Source organism: Ambystoma mexicanum, chromosome 5q (assembly GCF_040938575.1).
Source record: "Ambystoma mexicanum isolate Mex_15411 chromosome 5q, UKY_AmexF1_1, whole genome shotgun sequence".
NCBI classification, from domain to species: Eukaryota; Metazoa; Chordata; class Amphibia; order Caudata; family Ambystomatidae; genus Ambystoma; species Ambystoma mexicanum.
Window position 1 is genome coordinate 957,235,523 of NC_090933.1, and position 24,924 is coordinate 957,260,446.

General features: G+C 47.7%; 1 protein-coding gene across 1 annotated transcript in view; it reads right to left on the reverse strand.

Moving 5' to 3' along the window:
* LRP12 (LDL receptor related protein 12) overlaps positions 1–24,924 on the reverse strand; it is a 277,408-nt gene that overhangs the window by 102,582 nt on the left and 149,902 nt on the right. The window contains exon 5 of the mRNA XM_069621490.1: positions 6,220–7,321. Within this exon, the coding sequence (XP_069477591.1) occupies positions 6,220–7,321 (1,102 nt within the window). The remainder of the gene's footprint in view (positions 1–6,219; positions 7,322–24,924) is intronic.

The window sequence follows — 24,924 nt, forward strand, 5'->3', positions numbered from 1 at the left end:
TCTATTGTGTTCTCCTGACCTATTGTGAATACTCTGTATACTGCCTAACTCTTCTTGAGGGAAGTCTGACTGCTCAGCCACAGCTACCAAGTGAATCTGTGTGGTACAGACTGCTACCAAGTGGGTTTACTGCCAAATACATGTAGTCCTAAATCTCTTGCAGTGGTCCCAGAGGGAACTGCACAGGTTTCTGCCTAACACCTGGCCTGGATTTTGAATGGAAATTACTTATTTTGCCTCAGAAATTATGACATTTAACATGGCAGCCAAAATAAGTAGACAAGTGAAAAATACAAACTTATAAATCTGAACTCATGCTAGACAGTTGAAGACTTGGTAGGAGTTCTTACTACATAAAGGAACCAAAGATACACCAAAACCCTGATTGTGGCAAAACTATCAATGGTGCAAATATGAGATTTTATACCCATGTTCCAGAGGTCATCGCCCAGATATGTATTGAATTGGAAATTATTTGTTCGAACTGTTATGGTTAAAATTGATAAAAATCCGTAGAATGACAAAGACAGCTCTCACAGAGGGGAGGGTTGAGTGTGAAATTAACCTACCACAAATGCAATGTATGTGTCCGATTTTATTAGGGGACATCATTTTATAAATGTACATTTGTGCAAAAGTTAAGTTTTGGTTAAAATCAATGTGAGAGTTCCTAAATCCCATCGTAAAGATGACAGCTCTGTTCTGACTGCCAACCAAAACAAGGCAAGTGCCTGTGGCCACTCACAACTGAGGGGGTGTGTTTTGAAATTCTGCCCAGACCATGAACTGTGTGATGGATAAATATAGGAGTTTTCACCACACATAGACACACTGCTTCCTGAACACATCCATATTTCTGCGCAGCACCTTGTTCCAGAACTCTTCATCTTGTAGCTGACTCCAGATTTCTTGCAGAATCCAGACTTTAGCATTGCTGACCTCCTTCTAGCTAGAGCTAATTTCAAACATTCCAAACTTAAGGGGATTTAATACTGATTCAGCTTGGCTTGCTACCATTAAGGCTTGCCCGCTGAAACTTGCATCCTGCTATCTACCGTGTCCAGTGACCAGAACGGCCCATCCAAATCCAGTCTGAGGTGCAGTCCAAAATTGACCAAAACCTGCCCCGCTGATCCAATCCCTCCAGTAGTGCCCTGCTGCTGGTAGACCTGACCCGATCCATGACTAGAATCTTGATGGTCCAATTTAATTACAAAGGACTGTAAGTATTAATAGGAGGAACAGTGACCCATAGTATATTGAATCGTCTTATCCCAATCTCAACCAATCCCATCTTTGACTTCAGAACCCTAGTATTGTTAGAATCCTTCTTGCACTGATTTTTCTCTCATTTGTTGTACAAAACCATAACTCATTAGTGATTTTGAGTAACTAAAGTAAATCCCAGAAAGAAATTGAGTATCCACCACGTGAATGGTTGCGCTGGCTGAACATTCATGTGTGGCCTCCTCTTTTTCATAGTCATTAATATAGTGTAATCAAACCGAATCTCTGTTTCATTTCGCGCCTACTTTGCAAAAACGCCTCTTACTAAAACCTCTATAACTTCTTCAATTTTATTTCAACTCTCACTGATACCCAAGACCCTTAGCTACATCCACAACTAAAAACCGCATCACGGAACAGTGTATTTGATCTGTTTTTATCGAAAATCGCATAGTAAAAGTTTGCTGCGAATTTGCAGTTTTCAAAAGTTTCCCCCGTGTCTTTTCCCATCCAAAGGTTTCTTCAATCCCATCCTGATCTAAAGTGTGTAATGTTATATTATAGCTCATGTGTGTTAGGAACCGTTTAGTGTTGCTTACCTCTGAATTTTTATCCATTTAACCATTTTTGCACCCTTTCGCATTATTTTACAAAGTCATTTTCATCTGTCAGTTTAAAAGTGTAATTTTCCAGAAATTGTTTACCCTCTTGTTTGGGGAGGGAAGATTGCATCTAAACTGTAGACACCGACTTTCATTCCTGAATTCCTGCGGATTACTCAAATTTGTGTAGGATTGCTCATTTGTGCCTTAAAGTACTTTGCAGGGGGAACTATTAACCTAAACGCTATCTGTTCACATCCCAAAACTGTTCTTTTTCCTGTGTTTTGTATTCTGCATTATCATAAGTGAATTCAATTACTTTGCTTATTTTCTGAATTGTATTATCACTGTTAGGGGATTGCTGCCCTATATATATATATATATATATATATATATATAACATGTGTGATTTGAATATTAAATAAATACATACATGTGTACCTTTTCAAACCAGCCTGATTCCTGGTTCAGTGTGACCTGGGGGGTATTTTGAGACGGGTGTGATATGAGTGGTATATCACTCAGAATATTGAACTTATAGACACAAATAAATATTTCATTGCGCACTACATGCTAGGCGAGACCTGGGTGTGTGCCTGATTGAAATCCCTTAACAGCTCTCACACATAAATGTGTACAATCAGGCCCCTACCTATTTGGCAAACCGATTTGTTCATCATTCCTCAACACGTCCACTGAGATCTGCCCAAACGCTTAGCCTCAATGTACCAAGATATAAACTTCAAAAAGCGGGCGGGGTAAGCTTACCTGTCCTCGCTGCTAAATTATGGAACTCCATTTCCTAACCCCATTAGGATCGAGCCTTCTTTCCACTCTTAAGCACAAAGCCAAGACATGGCTGATGTCCCAAAATCTCTAAAGCCGTCATACTGTACATTGACTCTTCTTGTAAAATTGTATAACTGTACCTTGCTGCTTATCTGTAACTGTAACATAAGATCTGTGTTCATCCTGTTTGTAAATATGTGTAACTGACTATATGTAACCATAACATAAGATATGCGCCCAGATGCCTTTGGGCCAGGCGCGCTCTACAAATAAAACAAATACAAATACACATAAACACACACACATCCAAACACACACACACAAACTTACATGTTCTCCCACAACGACTCTTCCTGCTACTAACGCGCACTCGTGTGCCGCAGGGGCATGACAGTTCGATTTAGAAAGACCGCTCTGAGACGACACAGAGCGGTCCCTCTAATCAAATTTTATTTTTAGATCGTTTCACTTATGACCGGAAACCCAGAGTGCCCATCTATAATGGTCAAGTCTGTTTTCCCTGCATTTACCCTTACAGGGGTGGGACAGTCCTGATTTATTAGTTGTGTGCATTTTCGTTAGTATAATTAAAATCCCTATTTTCATAGAACTTTAGTTGGACATTCTTCTATTTTGGCACTACAGAACTTTTGTTGTTTGAATTGCTACTGTACATCTGACCCCTCCTGAGGTGTATAGCCTAGACTGGGCCAGGACTACCCCAAACGGCAAAGGCGGTTGGGCTGTGCTTGTTCTACCTTTGGTATTGTGACCATTGCTGGTGTAGTAGCAGTACGGGGCTTCAGAGGCACTTTAGCCGCCTCCATCCTTGTAGTCCTGTGGAGCAGTAGTGATCGTCACAGGTTGTGCCTGGGGAACTCCTATCCCATACACAACAGCCAACACGGTTGGCTTTACCAATGGGTGTTATCAATGGTTGCGTTTATTGGTTAGAGTTGTTGGTGCCTAGAAGTCAACCCGCAGTCATTGCGCTTTACAAAAGACGATTAACATAACATACCGCGTGCCCGATGTTGAAAGGATGTTACTATCCACTTGTGCTAGAGGAACTGCTTGATTAGTGAAAAGAAACAGTGAATAGTGCGACCCCTTTTCTTGATAAGTCGTCCTAAGCTGCCTCTAGGTCAAGCCTGCTACTGGTATATAGAAAAAAACAAGGGGCGGGAGGTCCGCATCAAGACCTGGTGCACCAGCTTTTCATCTGCAATACTATCCATGGCCTTCAACATAGTGCCACAAATTACCATTTGGAACAATCAAATATTTCATTAAATCCTGTTGATTACAATGGTGGTTGATCGACTATTCGGATCATAGGTGTAGATAGTAATATCATACAGCCATGAAATGCAGCGATTTGCAATGGCATTGAGCAGGGCAGCAGCTTACATATACTGCCAGTAATGGGTGAGGGCAGGAGAAACGGAGTCCAGGCAAGTTGGCCATGCAGGTGGTACAGAGACTGGTCTGAAGCTTCCGAGTGCCGTGGATGGGGGAAAACAGTCGATTTTATTTTCGGCGGGTGACTGTATGGGCAGCTATTGTGCTTTGCGGGTGAGTGACGCCATTTCATTACGGTGACACCCGTCAAAAGCGTGCCAGTGAGAGGTATGGTCCGAGGTGCTGCTGGTAAGACCAAGGCGGCTGCAGGGGCCTAATGCGGACTCCAGATCGCCATCAAGGTCCGCAAAGACTCGGCCAGTCATCGTTCATGGCTCCACTGTGACTGTACATCCATTTAGCCATTTGATTTCATTGAGCGTCTTTTTTTTTACACACACTGCGGCCACACGGAGATTTCAAATCTATACTTACTGATGCGGAAAATATTGGGTTCTCTTCTTGCAGTGTTGTGGACCATACACGAACTGCTGGCTGCAGGCATAATGGCACATTGAAGCACTTCACCGTGAATGGGGACTAGGAGTTACTACAGCTCACAGGATGGATTTTTATATGGGGGTGCAATTAATAACTCGGACCCCGGTCATACGGTATGATCTATACCACAGGCATTTAGTTAATGCAACCCAGGTTTACGACAGAGGCAGCTAACGGCGAGGTGCGGTATGGTATGGTATGGTGCTTACTCCAGCTTACCCGGTGGAATGTTCAGTGCCTTGCCACCTAGCTGTTCCTGAATGGACCCATTTCATCTGCTCTCCCGTTTACCATTGCTACTATACCCTGTGACAGAATACATACATCACCTGTCATAGAGCGCAGCTCCAGTGTCATTCCTGTGCTTCACTTGCTTGTCATGTGTGCGCCCAGGACACTGCTTGAGGCAAAGCCTGATTAAGATCCATTTGCTGGCAATACTGACATAAATAAATGGGAATTATTCATACATTGCAACTTTCTGTTTAAATCCAATTCTGAAGTGCTTTCCAACACAGGTCGATGAAGAACTACGATAGAGTTTTAATACTGATGTGGTTTAAGTTGAAACGATTCACAAGGTTAGCAACTGTGGATGTTGTAGTTCTACACTAGGAATTTATTTGGGGCTGCTGCGTCAGCCGCATAGGTCGCTCACGCAAGAGCATGCATAGTGCAGGCAGAAGAGATAGAAAGAGTCTGTAGCATTTCAAAGGCATACACTGTGTAACTTCGCCAGTGACCCCAATGGGATTTGCTGTGCGGGGCTGCCAAATCAGGGATCATCCATGTGCGGAAAAAAGAAAAGCGCCAGTGTGTGTAGTGCCCACAGTAGCTCTGCCAAACCATCTCTCAGGTGCTCTGCTTTACCGCCATTGCTGTCCAAGTTGCTGAACATTGTGTTTGTATAATAGCAGCAGCTGCTGTCAAAGGGGCTTTGCTGCTGCAGCAGCTGCACTGGAGAATACAGCGCCAACTAAGTGCAAGAGGCTGGTCTACTTGCCTGGAGCGTGTTGGGGGGGAAAAAGGAAGGGATGGGGAAGTCAGAAAGGACAGACATCAAGAGAAAAGAGACCAGGACGAAGAGCAAGGCACGGCGAGATGAAAACATAAAGATGAGAGCGTAACGTAAGATAGGAGGGGAAGGAATTGGTGAAAAAAAGTGACGGGGAAAGCCAGAGGAGAGAGAAAAGAACAAGGAGGAAAAAGAGAATGCATGGGAGAAAAGGTAAACAGAGAAAGGTAGCGAGACAGAATGAAAGCGTGACCTAGAATGGAAGCGAGAGATCGCGAAGTGCTACACATTACATATGATGGCTTATACCAGGAAAATGAGGCGTTAACAAGCATTCCTGGGGCATTTCAGACTGTGTAGGGCACATGAGGACAGCTGGAAGTGCGAAGCTGCACAATGTCTGCTGTGACATACATGGAGATGTTGCATTAACTGGCATTCCATGGACTGCAAAACCCATGACCCCTCGCCATGGACAATGCTGGGCAGGGCTGACAGGAGTTGTAGTCCAACACATTTGGAGAGGCAACGTTTACTGACCCCTGACCTGGCTCATGAACCCTGCAGAAACAAGTTGCTGCTCTCTCTTACTACGGAATACGTGGAACGCATTATTTAGTTCACTTTCTATGTCATTGGCTAGGTAGGATACACGAGAGAATGCTCCTGGCGTATAATAATTACCTTCGTTCAAACATGCGCAAGGAATACAGTTTACAGGTGCAGCCCAGCGCAATGACCAGCAGCAGCCCGCAGATGAGGCTTCCTATGACGGCAGCAGTTATGACTCTGGTAGGCACAATGACTGGACAGTTCTCCTCATCGCTCCCATCGCCACAATCATCCTGGGAATCGCAGACCCAACTCTCAAAGACGCAGCGATTATTCTTGCAGTGGAAATTCCCAGGCTGGCAGAAGAAGCAATTCTTCTCATCGGAACCATTGGGGCAGTGGTTCTGGTAATTGCACCGGTCGGAGCGGGGATAGCAGACACCATTCCGCGAACACGGGAACTCTTCTTTTTGGCACACGGAACAATTAGTCTCGTCTCGTCCGTTTGGACAGTGCCAGTAGCCATCGCAGCGCTGCTGTTCGGTATAGCAGCCCCAATTGCCACCGCAAGGGATTTCCCATGGCAAACAGAAGCCGTCTACTTGATAGGTGGCATTGAACCCTCTCCCGGCATTAACTTTATCAGCGCAGAAGTGCACTCTGATCTGTCCAGAGGAGGACACAACTGTGAGGGGAGCATGGGAGTCGAACGCAGTTAGGACACGCAACAGTTTGCGAGGGTTTTCCTCCAAGCCATCGTATATTTTCACATAGTCTCCATAGCCAGTGCCATCCAGCTTGAAATCAGTGAAGCGCAGAATGACTTTGCGATGATCCCCAGTGTCAATTAGCCAGGTGCAGTTGCTTCCTGGAGGATAGAAGTCCGGGTAATTGGGTGAACTAAAAGTCCCATAAAAATACTTCAGCCACTGGCCACATGTGGGCACATCACAATCAATCTCGTCGCCCAGGTCCAGGCAGTCAATGTTTCCATCACATTTTAGCGACTCTGGGAGACACGTGTAGACTTTGGTAAAGCGTGAAAGACACTGAAACTGGTTGAACGTGCAGGGCTGGAAGGACGAAGCGGAGGACGGATTGGCTTTGGCACAGAGTTCTTCATCTGAACTGTCTCCACACTCATCCATGTGGTTACATTTCAAGGTGTCTGGAATACACTTCCCGTTGTCGCAACGAAACTGGTCATCATCACAGAGCGGTTCATCAGCCTTGCCTGGGAAAAATAAAAAAATAAAAAAAGACATTTGTTGACATTTAGAACGAGCTATTTTTTTTACACTGAAACAATGAATTGGGCATTTACACCTAAACACCTTTGGATATAAGCAGACCTATCTCCAAGGAAGAGCAGAGTGCTTTACAAAACATTGATTGTATCAGGAGTGTCGGACACAACACACAAAGGAATGGAATCATGGTGAGTCCCAACTACAGAAAGTAGGGTGCAATGGCAGCAGATGCGGAGAGTGGAGCAATACAAGACGGCACACTCTATAGTTAGTTTTACACATTTACATTTCACTACACCTGGATGGTATTTTGGCAAGAATCGCACCTTTCATGGTCACATGCCAAAGCCATGATTAGAACATATGTCTCGAGGTTACGAAGCCAACAAGAAACAATAGCCTACACACAGCTTCCCAAATTCATCTGACCAATATTCATAAGTAATTCTGCAGCATTTGTGGAGTAGAAACATACATAGTAAACACATCAAGGGGCCTGTAGAGACAACAATAGTTAACTGGGGTTAAATGTTGTATACTACATGGTTATACTCTGACATTTAGCTTGAGTCCAATATTAGAACTGCAGACTTGGAGGGAAGCCCGTGGGTCAAGGTCTCTAGCGCCATGCTGTGCCACTGGGATCATGCATGACTTTAGTTTAAAGCCTTACGTCTGGTAGTCATTTCACACGGAAACAGATTCCGATACAATGGTTCCTAGCTATCGCCAGTAGCTAAACAGGATTTCTGTCATCCAGTTTAAAATAGTTATCTGTATGTGTACGCATCCCCTCTCAGCAGTCTCCTGTTTCGGAGACTAAAACGGACGATGTATTCGACTTTCTTCATATGGTGAAGATTCCGGACCTTTAGTCTTAGTGTTCATTTGTCAAGCTATATATTTGGGATATCGCATTGGTCTGACCTCAATAATGCAACATAGAAGGAAACGTTCACTCCTCCATCATCATTTACAAAACCTTGTAATAGACGCCAGTGTATTATTGTTTTGTTTCGCTACCATATTACAATCATCTCAGACCTAACCTATTGTCCACTCTTACACCCCGATCCTCACGGAAGCCGACTGAATAAAGTAAACTATTCGATTAAATATATACACATCCGAAATTCATTGAACTTAGATCTGCACCTGTTTAAAGGAGTATCCAGGTTATATAAATATATCTTTCTAGGACTCTGAACGTAGCAGCTTGGAACAACTTGTGAGGAACATGTAGGGTTCGAAAATGCTAGGGGCTGGGAGCTATGTAGCTCCTGCTTGTATCTTCGAAGAGCTTGGTTCGCTTGACACCAACAGCTACAAGAAGCTAGTTTTGACGCTCTAGAACAACTGATGCCATTCATGCATATCTACCCGACACTGCCTGTGTGCGCTTTGGAATATGTGCACAGAAGAATTATGACACATCTAGAAGACATTTAAAGCAGGTGGTTGTATATAATGGACCAAAGATCATAGGGTAGAAGTTACATTTGTAACTCACTATGTAGTGGCTCCTTGGTCAGACAGGTAGTGACTGCTCACTGAGTGGTGCCAGATACCAAGGAGCTGCTTCAATGCCTTCCTTCTCTACAAGATGTGCCTAGAAATCATGTCTAGCGCTTGGAAGGAATAGCCTGGCCAAACGGCTACCAGAGAAACATGCCAATTTCTTGCCCAATTGAGTTCCCTCGCCCAGAGCGTGCTTCAGAGTCACAGGCGATTGGCACCTATATACTTTTTAATTTATGAAAGCTATTTACCGCAAAAGGTAGAAACTTGGTTGCTGAAAAGGAGCAAAAGCTGGTACTTTGCGGTTTTAAAGCCCTGTGACCTGGACATATTCTTTGTGGTGGTCCTTTGTTGTTTTTCGCAGTGGACACCACCATTTTGGCCGCTTTGCCTATGTGAGCACTAACACAAAGCTCGCAACGTCTTCCCTGGATGACGTTTTTGTTCCCCATTTGGAATCCTGACAAAACAAACTTGAATGGTGCGCATATAGTGAATGGGGGGCATAGGTAGCCCCCAGACCTCTCTGAACATCCATGCAGACCCTGAGGTCACAAACTACCTGGAACTACAACTGGGCAGCTGGGGAAAATGGGGGGGAAATCACAAGGTCATGGAGGATCCTGGCTGGGAGCTCGTATACCGACTCCAGGTCCGCCGAAAGGTGAAGCTCTGCCTCTCGCTGTCCATGGGAATGCGGTTTCCAGGTCTCTCTTCCCTGATCCCTGAAAAGCTTTACCCTCTTCTTCAGCGTTTGCGCCTCTACAAGCTCCTGCACAACAGACAACTGGAAACGAAATGGAAACACCTGCTGCTCTGAACATATTTTCTGTGGCTGTTCAAAAGGGTTTGCTTCATTGTGGCACTCCTTGGACTGGGCCTGTGCAGGGGTCCTTCTGCAAAAGGACCGGCTGTGTCCAGACCTGCAGTCCTTCACTGGAATATCTATTGACCTGTCCTGGAGGGTAAGTAGTGGCTGCTGTTCTTCGCCTCAACACAGTGCGGTGCCTCCTGTGGGTTCTTTAGATGTAGCTTGCATTGCTGGTTCCATCTTTCACTCGTCAGTAGCTCTGTGTGAACTGCAACCTACAGAAAGGCAGACTCACCCAGGTACCATCAACAGTGGACCCTTTCTCTGCAGCACAGTAGTCTTTTCCACACCTTTGGTACCTTCAGACCCCAAATCCATGACTGGGGTCTTCCTCAAGTGCCTGGGGTATCTGCAGAACACCAGTGCGGCTCAGCATGCATATGACATTGTGGGTCACCTCTGCAGTCTTCCTTACAAGAGTCTGGTCTCTGGTGTTACTTGACTGTCTTTTTCTGATAGCCAATGCCTACCTATTTACTTTCTCCTCTTTATTCCTCGGGACAAAACTATCTCTGAGAATCTGAATATTTTACTTACCTGTGAAATTACAATGCACGCTTGTTTAGATTGTTGTTGGTATCTTACTATATCGTTTTTGTATATACGTTCTTCTATTTGAACGTACTTAAACGTTTTGTAAATATAACATGCACAACTTTACATGAAGGAAGTATTTTCAGTAAAATACGGTGTGGATCTTCCTTCAGTGTGGACTAATGTGTGTAAGCTGGACTTTGGTACCGCGGCTGGCCCTCCTAACAGTGAAGCCAAAGTGCTCTGTCACAACTCGCACTGAGAGAGCCAGGAATATAACCCAGGGAAACCTTAACACCAGAGGCTGGTATTCCTAAACTCTCACCAGCGGACTTGTGTTACATTTCCCTAACAGGTGTGCTTTTCCAATGGGTGTAGAAAATGTGTCTAGCCAATTAGATTCAACTCTGTAGTGGACGACATTGGATTGATGTCTTTACGAAGCTTTCATGGGCACCAAAGAATTATCGTTTCCTTCGAAAAACGGGATGGGAAAGAAACAAACAAGTGGGAAGAAAAAAAACATGGGGATGCCTGCCACCTAGTTTGTTCAATCCTAAATGTTCACGTTATCTACCAAATGAGGTTTAGTGGGTAGTACATAATGAAGGCTCCCAAATACCATGGCCAACAAAAAACACATACGCTTAAACCATCAAGGTTTTGGACTACGAGTTGAAAAGTGCCAAACTAACTCTAGCGAGAGGTGCTTGACTGTTCGCTTTTCCATGACTGGTTAAACAAACTTTATCCTGGATATATTCACACCCATGGACCTATCCTGGACAGGACTCGGAAGAGTACCAAGAAAGGCCTCGATTCTCTTAGAGTTATTAAAGTGTGGCAAAGGGTTCCATGTCTTTACTGCGCTGTTATTCCGATGCTCATTCTATTCCACGGATCAATAACGCACCTTCACTTACAGCGCCTCTTCTGTTGCTGGGTTCCTCACATTCATAGGGGAGGTGCTGTCACCTCCCACCCCTCTGACATCCTTCTCGTTTTAAGGGATTCCCCTTCACATATTGCTGCTTTGTCCCCCACACTTCCCCGTCCATGTTCTGGTCAATGTCTCGGTTTCCCCCAGAACCGTTCTTCTCGCCATCTCAGCCCCTACTATGCCCGGCTCCACCCCTTCCTTCTTCCGCCCAATCTGGTCAAGGCCCGATCCCACGCTGCAATTAACAGCACAGTAAGGGCCTGAACACGAGTTGGGCGGTAGTCCTTAAATGCAGCGGTAACAGTGTTACCAAGGCATTTAAGGGTCCACTCAATCTAGAGTCTTGCGCGTTTACCCCCAGCTCAGATGTGCGCAAACTCCCAACCACCGTATCGCTCGATGGAAACTCTGTCGAGTATGATCTTGTCCTCAAAGCTTCCCGATACTTGTATCCAATGGGCGTTGAACTCCTGTAGTAGACGCATCCGTAGCCTGCACAGCCGGACGAAGTATATGCATGATGACATCATGCTGAGAAGAGACTTGATGGACCTCACCCTCGCAATCTTCAGGGCCAACAGTCGTTGCACTTTGCCCAAGATGGCCGCTATCCTCTCCTCATACGGAGATGCCAGGCACAACACTGTGCTGAGTCGGGATCTCAAAAACAGCGCGTCCTGCGATGGAATCAAGCAGGACTTTGCAAAGTTCACAGAGAACCCCAGCTCTGTAAGCAGGCGCACGGTCTTCGCCATGTGGTCGACAGCGATCTCCTTCGAGCTGGCCCGGATGAGCCAGTCGTCCAGATAAGGGTAGACGTGAATCCAGAAAAGTCGCAGCTGCGCCGCCACTAACGCCAGGCATTTGGTGAAGACCCTTGGCGCCGACTTCAATCCAAAGGGAAGGGCCTTGAATTGGTAGTGGTTCCCTTGCACCACAAAATGTAGGAACCTGCGGTGTCCTTTGTGAATAGGGATGTGGAAGTATGCATCCTCTAAGTCCAATGATAGGAAGTCCCCCCTCTTCCAGCTGTTCGAGCATGTGCTGAAGAGTAACCATGTATTTGTTCAGTCAACAAAGGTCGAGAATGGGGCTCCAGCCCCGGTCTTCTTTCTGATGAGAAAGTACCTCAAGTACACTCCAGAGCCCCGGAGCCTCTTCGGGAGGAGCTCTATTGTGCCTTTCCTTAGCATGGCCCGCACCTCCAGCAACAGCTGAGGGACGTGGTTTTCCTGCCAGGCCACCAGTGGTATTCGGGGCCACTTCTGTTGAAATACCAGGGTGTGTCCATGGGCGAGAGCGTCCAGTACCCAAGGGCCGGTGAGATGGTCTTCCACACGCTGACGAAGTTCACCAGCCAGCCTCCCACCAGGGTGCACGGGTGTGGGCCTGACTCCATGGTCGGTTCAATCCTGGTTGGATGTGGACGGCCCACCTTGGGGACCCTGGCGACGATGACGTCCTCCTCCTCCGAAGGTCTTGGAGTGTCTTCTGTTCGTCTCCTGGGCCGAAGAGCGGGAGGGTTGGCGGCAAGTAGATGAACCCCCGCTGAACCCCTTAGAACTTGCCGCCTGAGGTACGAAAGCTGTCTCCATGTCCGCCTTTATGACTTGGAGAAAATCATCGACAGCCTTCCCGAACAAATTGTCCCAGTCGAAGGGCATGTCCAGCACCTTCGACTGAAACTTGGTGGCCGTGAGCTAGCCACGACGACAAAGGCAAATGCTGTTGCCCATCTGGCAGAACCCCGCATCAGCGATGTCTGTGGCCACCGGGATGGCGTGGTCCAACGCCACCTCATCTTCCTGTAGAATCTCCAATGCTTCTGACCTCTTGCCATCGGGAAGGCAGTCTAGGATGGGAGCGTTCTTGAACCACAACTCACTGTCGTAGCGAGCAACAATGGCGAGGGCGTTGGCGGCCTTGATGGTAGTCTCTGCAGAATAGATGGCCCGTCGTCTCATGGCATCCAACCTCTTGCCCTCGCTGTCCGGTGGGGTGGTAGCAGCCGAGGCCGAACCACCCGAGGACTTCTTCCTGGCCACCGCAGACGCTACAGAATCTGAGGAAGGCTGGGCCTGTAAGCATTTGGGCACAGAGTCCGGCACCCTGTGCTTCTTCTTGAGGCGATCCCTCTTCGCCAGAGCTGTGGAAGGGTTCTTCATGAGCTTCAAGGGTTCTTTTTTCTCTCTGATCGACCCCCACAGGTTCAACTCGGGTCCTTCCAATCCTCTATCTCTACCTCTACCTGTGGTGTTCCCCAGGGGTCTAACCTCTCTCCCTGGCTGTTCAACCAATGCCTGGCACTTCTTGCCCACTGCATTGCCGCGCTCTTCCCCAACTTCCAGTGCTATGCGGATGACATTCAGCTCATTTTCAGGCTACCCTCAGTCACCTCTTCTCCCTCTCTCATCTCCGACTGTCCGCCATCCAGGAGTGGTGTGCCGCCAATGATCTCTGCCTTAATGCCAGTAAAACCGAGATTCTCCTCATCGGCACACCCACACCCTCATTTCCTGTCACTCTCTGGCTGGCCTCTCTTGGCCCTCTCCCTGCTCCCACCTGTGAGGCAAAAAACCTTGTGGTCATCTTCGACTCCACACTCTCCTTCTCTCCTCACATCTCCGACGTCTCTAAGAAGTCACACTACCAGCTGCACCTCCACAGATGTATTCTTCCTTTCCTCTCCTTCCCCCAGAAGCTCACTGTCTCCAGAGCTCTGGTTCTCTCTAGGCTGGACTATTGCAACAGCCTCTTTCTAAATCTGCCTGCTTCTACGCTCTGCCCTCTGCAACTTATCCAGAACTGGACTGCAAGAGTTGTCCTTGGCCTCAAGCCCAGGGATCGTATCTCTCCAGGACTGATATCTCTGCACTGGCTCCCAGTGGCTGCGAGGATCAAGTTCAAAACCCTCTGCATTGTCCACAAGGCTTTCTGGGGCCTCAATACCTCCAACTCTCTCTTCCTAAATATCTTCCTTCTTGAGCTCTTCGCTCAACCACTTCCAACTCCCTCAGGGTCAGTCGCTTTTCCAATCAACAAGATGGTGGTAGATCTCTCTCTTCGGCTGGTGCCTCCCTCTGGAACAGCCTCGATGCCCCCCTGAAACTTGACAACCATCTCTGGTTCCGGAAGCACCTCAAAACCTTTCTCTTAGCTTCTGCTTTTTCTCCTCCTCTCCCCTACTGATTTCCTGGATGATACTGAAGCTGCACTGGTTTACCTGGTCACCCTCTGATCTCGGGTCCAGGTCCCTTCCTCTGCCAGTCACACACCTGCACTGCCCTCCTGGCAACCCCCGCACATGGGGACTGTTCTCTGTATCCCTACAGTTCCATTACCAGCACCTGATGCCTGCATTTACCTTTACCCTTGCACTTGCCACCTGCTAGCCAAACTTTAATATTGCTATTTATTCTATTATCCCATGTACTGCACTGTCCCCTCCCCCTTCCCACCGCACTTTCCCCCTTCCCATGCACTTGCGTGATCTGAACGACATCTGGCCTAGTAGGATCGCTGTCCGTCTTCCCTCTGTTCCCCCTCCCTTGCCTCATTGCGCCTTGAAACACTTGTGTATAGGCGCGTTATAAATGCCATATCATATCGCCAAACCCTCGTCCCAAATGTCATCCAGGAGTGTGACAGAGAGGATGGTCTTCCTCTTCACCTCTCTGTGCTGGTATTAAAAGCCCTCCTTCTCCTCCGGAGCGAGCTGAAAAAGTTCTGATGCTCTGGAGATCGAGTGGAACGAGCCAATCTCGTCCAGTGGCAAAGATCTGGGTGGCGGTGACGGGAGGTCCCCTAAACCACTGTCATCACCAGAGCCTGTGCCCGTCGTCGCTGTGTCTGGGTCCGTCTCATGCCCCAGGGGAGGGAGTGACGGGTGGTGAGGAGGTGGAGAGTTCACCCTCTTCTTGTCCGGGGGTTCCCCAGTGGGGGTGCTGGCCGTCGCCGGTGGTGCAATAGGCATCCTCATCTGGATCTCCGATACCAGCGTATGCAGTGCCGAAAGGATGTCCAATTAAAGGTCTCTAGGAGGAGCCTGTGGTGGGGGTGGCAGCTGAGGTGCAGGCGGAATAGGCCGCTGGGGCCCTGGCTGGGAGCCCAGGCCATCGTCACCTTGCCGTTCTTCCTCGATGGTGTCCTTGCCGTCGTCACTGTTGTCGACGGCTTCATCAGCGTGCTCGTCGTAGGGTGTGCTTCCTACGTTTCCCTCCTCCTGGATGGTTTGCAGACAGTGAGCTCCTCCTAAGAGGAGAGATACGTACCCTGGAGGGTCACCGCACCCCCTCCCCTTCTTTGCTTCCAGTGGTGAAGGTCTTGGGGAGATGACGGGCATCTTCTTCTCCGGGGTCTTCTTTACGAGCCGGAACGCGGACTCCCTCCTGGAAGGAAGGTTCACCCTGGCCTTAGGGGTCGCATCCTGCAGAGCCGTCTCAGCGGCCTTCGCCATAGACGCTGCCACCCCTTCAATAGAAGGCTGGGCCTTCGGTGGGTGCACCTGGGCCTTCACGGCCCGGGCCGGAGCCTTGTCCTTGGCCTTCACCTTAGGGGGAGGGTCTGAGCCCCACTCCCCCTTGGGCTTCTCCGGTAGGATGGACTTGGGCCTCTCCTTGAGCTTGCCCGGATGGTCTGACTTTCTCCTGGCCGAAGATCCTAAGTGTTGACTGGTGACAGAGGCTGGAGACATCGAACGCACCATGGCCGCCGAGGAACCAGTCGTAATGTCGGTGCCGGTGGCAGTGGACTCGCTGTGCTTAGCCTTCAGTTGGACCCCTGCGGGAGGGGCGCCCTTAAAGGACTTAGAAGCCTGCTCAGTCTTTTTGGAACTTTGAGAGGCATGCTGCTGGGACCCACTCAGAGCAGGGGCCTTGGCCTGTAGCCACTCGTTCAGCCACCTGTGCCGATCCATCATCGTGCGTGGGGCTATCTCCTGGTAAAACACACAATGCTCCTTGTTGTGCACCGGGTACAGGCAGTAGAGGCACTCTGAATGCTTGTCGTCCGAAAAGACATTCCGCAAGCCGCAGCTCGAGCAAATCCTGAACAGTGGAGCTGAATCCTTTTCCTCTGACATGGTCCACGCCGCATAGGCACGAGAATCTTCTGGAAGTCTTCTTGAAGAAAATTGACGAAAGCTGCCCTTGAGGGGCACTAGAGAATCCGAAAACGGGTTCCTGTTAATCAGAAGGTTGATCGATGGAGCACAAGGTCCAATTGTCAAGAAAATGCAGTAAAAGCTTGAGAGCTAAACAGGAGGACTCCCAACACTTGAACATGCAATAAAAATCTGAAGATGGCTGCCAGAGGATGGGCTTAGGTAGAGGGCCGTCATTGGCTCGGGGCAGTATGACCGAGAGACTAGTGATTGGTTGTTAGGAGTAAGACAGCTCAGAAATGAAACTGAAACTGATTTTTTCTTTACCAAGGATTCCCAGCCTGACGACGGGGAATATTCATGAGCATGTGAATCCATGCCAGACCTCATGCTGGAGAACTTGGTAAGGTAATCCTGTAACACATTTCTTGGCTGGTGGCAGTGGTTTAATGTGTACTACCGGTGTGCAACTGTACCGCAGGCTGAACCCTCAGCTGCAGTACAGCACCCATGGGTGGCCATTTCCCCAAAAAGGGCAATTTTCTTTTTTCACCATTTTCTGTTTGTTAGTTTCTTCTGGGCCTTTACTCTGTTAGTTGAAGCAGGTTTGAGCCCTTTGTGCGTTTTGCCTTTAGCAGGCTTCAATCCTGAAGCCCACCCAGGCTCCAGTGTGTCTGAAAGGCAGGAAGTGCAGGAGGGTCCCGAAACTCCCCGGTCCTTTGTCTCTAGGTGTGCCTCAGCGAAACCAGTTTCTACTGGTCGGCTGGCTGTCCTGAAAAGTACAGCCACCCTGCTGTGTGATTGACAGCATAGGCTGTGAATGAATGGTTAATCGCATAAAAAGCAGGGTTTTTGGGACTAGAGGCAGAGTCAACCACTGGAGAGGAACATCCGACAAGAAGAAGTGAAGAGACACCAGCAGCACACTCCTGGACCGCGAAGGGCCCAGTGAAGCCCTGCAACTGTGCTGACCCCGTATTCAATGGACTGGGAAGACCAGCACAGGATGACCTCCTCCCTTGGGCTGGTGGGACCAACTAGCCTCAAGACAAGCTTCCATTTGGCCCATCCCTGACTTGCTGTGCCTCACCAGAGCTGCAGAAGCCCAATGCCAGGGATCCTGTGACTATTGATGAGTGCATAGTCTTGCGAAGTCCAAATCCATCGAAATCTTCGTTGGCACCTAGAGGACCCTACAGAAGCAGGACATCCTCCTGAACCAGAGTGCCCTCACCTGAGTCCAGAGCCAAGGGAAAAATCTTCTTCCAACCAGAGTTTTCGTTCTTCATTGGCCCAGAGGAAAAGGCACTAAAACACCAAAATGTCACTGAAACGAAGGAAATCCATTGCTGTGGAGTCCCTCTCCCGAGTACTGCCGCAGCAGCCTGCCAGACGTCCTCTCTTTTGTCACCGCGACCAAGGTCCAGGAACAAGGGTCTGCCAAGCTGTAGCAAGGAGGAATCCAGCTGGAACATTTTTCTTCAATCACAGATACTGTGGGGGTTTGGAGTGCTCACCTTGTAGCCATAAATTGTGCTTCCTATCTTGCGAAGTACTGTTTGTAGTTGATCTCAACTCCCATGCACTGGCCTAATAGCTTGTGCTCACTTACTGCGATTTCTTCTGAACGTGCTAACTTTGTCAAGACTTTATCTAAGAAGAAGTGCATCAGAACTATTGACTTTGTCCATTGACTTAGGCTATCCTAGCTCCCTAAAGGCACTCCTCTGAACCTACTGCCTTTGGCAGTACTTGTTCCCGCATAATTGTTGACACGATTATTGCTGGGATAAAAGTGTACCTCCCTCCCTTTAGGAGATTGTAATTGTTTTACAAACTGTTGAAAGTATGTTCTAAATCCTATTCTAACCTTTCCTTCCTTAAACAACTCAATAACTGAAGTGGTAACTGAAAATAAGTGCAATACTGACCTTTACTGAAGTCACCCTGTGTGCTGGAACATGTGTTAGCATAAGAAAAGTATTGACCAACTTTTATTGTCTTTTAAAAAACTGAATCCAACTTTGATTGAATGTTACTAGCAGATGAAGCTTTTTAAAGAATGCTTATTTAAACCTTGTGTATATTATAAATAAGACATGCATTGCTCACCGTAATCGCATTTCTGATGATTGTATCTGCTTAGACTCACATGCTGTGCATATGGTCTGACATCCAGTGGTAACCGCAGAGTATTGCATCTCGTCTTTCGGGGACCGAAAGGGGACATCGGCATAGGTGCGTCTGTAACACTATCCCTATGGAGACGTGTAGTGAACCCAAAATCCCACGTGCCGAGGTCCTTCTGATTGCATTTTTCTGCCACGAGGGAGCCCAAGGCTATGGTGAGTGAGTACATAAAGAGAGAAAGTAGTAAGACGTCTATGTCCTTCCACCCGAGCGGGGAGGAAGGGTGAGCGCATGTGAATCTAAGCAGATACAATCATCAGAAATGCTATTACGGTGAGTAATGCATGTCTTCTGATGCTTGTTAATCTGCTTAAAATCACATGCTGTGCATAGACTAGCTAGCAGTACCCGGAGTTGGAGGTGGGTTGTGAGAAGGAACAGTAGTGAAAAGATGTCTTAATACTGCTTGTCCCACCTGAGACTCGGATCTAGAATAAGTGTCTAGCCAATAGTGTTTTGTAAAGGTGTGTACAGAACTCCAGGTTGCCGCTTTAAATGGACTCCTGGGGGAACATTTGCAATGAATGCTATGGAAGCCCCAGTGCCGAGTAGAGTGTGTTCTAGGCTTGAAGGGCAGTTCTCTCTCAGCAAGAGTATAACAGTGCGATGCATTTGACAATACACCTTGAGATAGTGGAATTAGAGACAGGATCCCCTTCTCTACCAGCTGCCACCGAAACGAAAAACTGGTTTGTTTTCCTCAGTGGTTGTGTTATTTCCAGGTGAAACATGACTGCCCTGCGCACATCTAGTATGTGTGTAGGCTCCTTTCAGCCATGCTAGTGGGTAGTTCAATTGATTGGTTCACATGGAACTTCGAAATGAATTAAGGCGCAAACCGGGGATGAGTGCGCAGAACCACCTTATCCATGTGGACTGTAACAAAAGGGTCTAGAACTGAAAGGGCCTGTAGTTCACTAACCCTTCTAATAGAAGTGATAGCCACTAGGAAGGCCGTCTCATATGTAAGGTCTTTTAGACTTGCTTTATGCATTGGTTCAAAGGGAGACCCCATGGGTCTGGTCAATGCCACATTTAGATCCCACCTGGGAGCAGGATTAGAAACTGGGGGATGAATTCTCTTAACCCCTTCCATAAAGGCCTTAATAACAGGTATTTCCCACCACAACACCTTCTGTTGTGACATAGTGTAGGCTGAGAGAGCAGCTAGGTGAACCTTTAGGGAATTAAAAACCAGTCCTGAGTCTAACAAGTGGGTCAGGTATAACACAATGTGGGTAGGAGAGCAATCAATTGGGTTAATGCCCTTGGTATTGCAGCAGATGATAAAGCATTTCCACTTACTGGAATAGCAATACCGGGTGTTAGGTTTCCTAGCTTCCCTAAGTATGTCCATGCATCTCTGAGGGAGTTGAAGGTGTCCGAACTCTATGACCTCAGGAGCCAGGCCGCTAAGTTCAGAGTTTGTGGGCATGGGTGCAGTGTTTCCCCTCTGTCCCGAGACAACATGTTGTACGGGCAGGGCAACTTCATCGGAGGGGAGAGCAACATCTCCATCAGTTGAGAGAACTAGTGTTGGTGGGCCCACATGGGAGCCACCAATATCATAGTGTCTGGTTCCTGGTGCATCTTGTGCACTATCTTGTTGAGTAGGCGGGGTCAGGGGAAAAGCATAAAACAAATTTCCCTAACCATGTTATCCAGTGCCCATTCCCACTGGAGCCGTTCTGGGGGTACCTGGAGGTGTAATCTTGGCATTGGGCGTTCTCCTGAGTGGCGAACAAGTCGATCTCTGGGAAGTCCCATTCTGCGAAGACGTTGGAGACGATGTCTTCGTGTAGACACCATTCGTACTCTTCGGGTAGTGGGAAATGTCTGCCAGAAGGTTGAGTTCACCAGGAACTTCTTGGGACAGCAGGTTTGAGAACCCACATCCAAATGTTCTGGGACAGCTTGGATAGCCCTGGAGAGTGTGTGCCTCCCTGTTTGTTCAGGTAATACCTGGCTGTGGTGCTGTCTGTCAAGATCAGAACGGGCTTCCCCTGCAGCTGTGTCTGAAAGGCCTTCAGTGCTTTCAATACTGCCAATAGCTCTAATAGGTTTATGTGGTTGGACGCTACTTGTGGGGACCACACTCCATGCATTGTCTGTTGTAGCAGATGAGCCCCCCACCCCGTGAGAGTTGAGTCTGTAGTGAGAGTGGCTTCTACTGCAGGGGTGTGGGTGGTGAAGGTCTTCCCCTTCAAGAGGTTTTCCCTCGACCACCACCGCAGGGAGAGAACGAGGGCTGGCGAGACAACTATTAGACCTTCCCATTGTCCGCTGGCCTGACACCACTGGCTGTCGAGCCACTCTTGCATGGGACGCATGCGCACCCGCCCGTGAAGAACAAAATAAATGCATGATGTCATCATTCCTAGCAGTCGCATGGCCTTGCGTACCATCACTTTCCGAATGGCTACATATTGAGGGATCTGAAACAGCATGCTCTGAACCCTCTCGTTGGAGGGTAAGACAAGGCCGTCTTTGGTCCAAATTAGAGCCCCCAGAAACTGCTCGACTTGACTGGGGTCTAAGCTGGATTTCTTCTCGTTGATGGAGAATCCCAGACTGAACAAGAGGTCTATTGTCTTCTGAATGTTCAATAGGCATGTTTTGTAAGAGTCCCCTGTTATGAGCCCGTCATCGAGGTATGGGTAAACCAGGACGGATAGTCTGCAAGTATGCATCTTTCATGTCCAGTGTCGCCATGTAATTCCCCTGTTTCAACAGTGGGATTACTTCCTGCAGAGTTACCATACGAAACTTTTGAGGTCTGACAAATTTGTTCACTGGGCGCAAGTCTATTACAGCGCGCATGGTGAGGTCCTTTTTGGGTACAAGGATGTACACTGAATAAATACCATTGTTTACCTGAAGAATAGGGACGGCTTCTATGGCGTCCTTTTTCCAGAAGTGCTTCCACCTCTTGTATCAGGATTCGCAGATGGTCTGGCATCAGGCGTTGTGATTTGGGCAGTCTGAATTGTGGTGGTCAGGCGAATTCCACACAGTACCCTCGGCAACCGTCTTGAGAGCCAACTGGTCTGACGTGATTCTCTACGATGCCGAAAGGAAATATGTTAAGCACCCCCGAACGGGGTGACATGGGAGGGGACCTGGATCCATAGGTCATTTCTGACCAGAGACTGTGGCTCCCTTGGAATTGGGGCCTCTGCCTTTTCTGCACCACTGTCCCGAGTGGATAGTTGGCGGGGGTGCTGGATGCCTGTCCTTCAAGGTATTTCCCGTAGTATACAGATTTTGTGTGGCACAGATTTGTCTCCTCAACAGGCTTATTAACAAGAGCTGCTTGGGTTTCCGGCTTGAAACCGGAGTTCTTGAGCCAAGCATGCCGTTTGAGCAGGGTGCCTTGAGCTGGCGACCTCCCTGCCGTCTCCGCATCCAGTGTGTTTTTCAGTAATTTCTGGTTGACCTGCCTGCCCTCTGTCACGATGGCAAGTAATTTGGTTCTAGCGGGTGCAGGCACCTCCTGGAGACATTCCTGCAGTAGATTCCACTGCACATCGGCATAACTAGCAAGCACATAGTGTGGTTTCGGGTGGTGGTTACCACTAGGGAATCGGGTGCGGAATGGCCCTTAATGTATGTAGGGTCTGTAATCGATGAGTGAAATTATTTTTACACCCTCGGATTTACTGCCCTAGTCTGGGCTGGTGTGATCAAGGAAGGAGCCAATCTCCTCTTAATGGAATTCAGAACAGGTATGGCTTGGCTGCAGGGGGCCTTTCTTTGAGGATATCCTCCACAAAGTCCTGTTCAGGCAAAGCCTCCTGGGTGGCTATTTGAAAATATTCAGCCGCCTTTCTCAAGATGGCATTGAACGCCATCTGATCATCCACTGGGGAAGCCTGGCGGGCCGGAGTGGAGGGAGGGGAATCCAAACATAAGACATCAGGGTCCTGGTCGTTAGTAGGGAGCGCCCATGGTTCTGCCTCAACCTGGTGACTATCCTCCCAGTCTCCGGTGGGATCTGCCTGGTCATCCACAGTGTAGTTTTATAGGAAGTTAGTACTCTCCTCCTCACCATAAATGTCCTGATACGTGTCCATCTGGATCTCGTCTTCGGAGTGGATGGAGTGTAATCCTCCTGAGAAGGTCCTAAATCTCTTAGAAAATTAGAAGCAGGCACAGAGGGAGGGTCCTCCCAAGGTCTCTTGGGGGTAGGTTGCTCTGAAAGTGAGACAAACTTCTCCAACCTGTCCATACACCCTTCACATTTTTCTCTGGTCCATCTAGATGAACCAGAAGGGTCCAAGGGTGGAACATTTTCCTCCCTATGGCACCGAAATGTGTCTGCAATAGAGCCAGACAAAAAGGCACAGGACTCTCCAGGCAGTCCTTGCGAGCATCGGGGTGCTGTGCTCCTTGCGCTTCACCATCTCTTCAGACTTCTCCTTCAGCCCCACTGCCGAAGCAATCCTAGAGATGCTTTCGGAGATATTCGGCGAATCCGGCGATGTGCCGGTTTACTAGAAGGCCTATCGGTAGATTTTTCTCCTAACGGGGCCTTTCCAGAGGGCTCGGCCACGGGGATGGCTCTGCCGCCAGATCGTAGGTGGCGAAAGTTCACCACAGTCTTTGGCGTAGTACAGAAACCACGGTTGAAATTACTTTAAGGGAATAATCAACAAAGTCAATAACAAGGTGATAACAATGTCTCTTATGAAAGAGCTCTGCAATAGGGCGACCAGTAATCTGGGTGGAGAAAAACAATCTGAGGGACCTTGGCACGTGAGGGCTTTTGGGTACACTACACATCACCATAGGGATATTGTTACAGACACGCCTATGCTGACGCCCCCTTTCGGTCCCTGAAAGACAAGATGCAATACTCCACGGTTACCACAGGATGTCGGACCATATGCACAGCATGTGATTCTAAGCAGATAAACAAGCATCAGAAATATTATATATACATTTAAGTGTAAAAGTGTTACTTGCACTTACTGATTTCAATTGTATTGTTCTACAGCTCACATTACCCCAAAATAAGCCTGGCTGCTCAGTCACACTACCAACTTGTGTAGTACAGGCCTATATTAAAAGGTGGGTTACCCAATACAGAGCAGTCCTCACCAGTTGGACTGCACTAATTCTTACCCAACACACTGTAAACCCTTGGACCTCCGATTCCATTGTCGGATTTACTCTGTGTACCTCTACATTCTTAGCATATGCATTACAAGCTTGAAAACTCCCTGGTAAGCATGTGAAGCTGTCTGGTACATTTGTAACTCCTCCGAGAGAATATTGCAATTATGTAAGGCCATGTATCCATGAGGCTTGCCTGTATGACTCCAACTGGTGCCAAAGGGAGACATGAATTTCTTCACTCGCTAGAGAATTTAAAATGTAAATCCTTTGTTTCCTTAATCCTTTGCTGCTCGTTTGGGTCATGCTACAGAGCTGGAATGTCTCTCAAAGGGTCTCAACTTCATGTAAATGGCATTTATTTAACGGTCTGTGACTCTTCCCATTTAACCTCAAAAGCACATGGGTCTGCATGGATGGTTAAGATTTCAGTAATTAGGCAGGGGACCACATCATGGTATGTATGTACGCATGTATGCATGTACAGTTTGATAAGATAAACAAGAAGTGTTGAAAATAAAATTAAAACTGGTCTAAGCTACACTATATCAGCAGGTTTTTAATGACAATCTTGGGTTGTGGGGTCTTCTCCCAGAACATCACGCTAAAGAAAAAAAGTTTACCAAAGGTCCATAAATTACAAAATATTATGGGGAGTGCTACAGATGCCGTGAGAAAAGTAGTTGATCAATTGTGCAAAACAGAGTATATCAAAACCATAGAAGCATGAAGTGGTTTTCGCTTATGTTCCTTATTCAAAACCCCCCAAAAAAGTTCCACAACTGTTGGGTACATCGAAATGGGTCATAGCCTTCGAGCGGTCATTGGCATATCATCAGATACATTTACATAAATACTGGCCCTACATGGCGTCTTTCATCAGTTATGCTGCACGCCCTTTGAACAAGCCTATGCCTTAACAATGTTGCATCCAAATCAATGGTACTAGTGAGGAAGAACAAAATATGAGGTTACTGAGTGCATTATCAATCCTCATGGAGAAGAGCACTACAGTACTAGGGCAGAAGATGTGAAATCAAGGTCAAATGTACTGAGCGCTATGATGAAGATGCCCTTGTCAGAAGGGAACGGTTAGTTAGGATCCTTTCTATGTTTCTCAGAATATTACCCAGAACGTGCAGCAAATTTAGTTACGCACAAGGGAAAGAAATGTTAATAATGAAATGTATGTCAGCATGAATTTCATGATGGGAAATGTTCCTCAGAGGTGGATCCTTCATAGTGGGTTACAGCACACAGAACAAGCTATTTTAGCATTTTTCGTTATCACTGAAGGATTTTGGCCATCAGTGGCTAA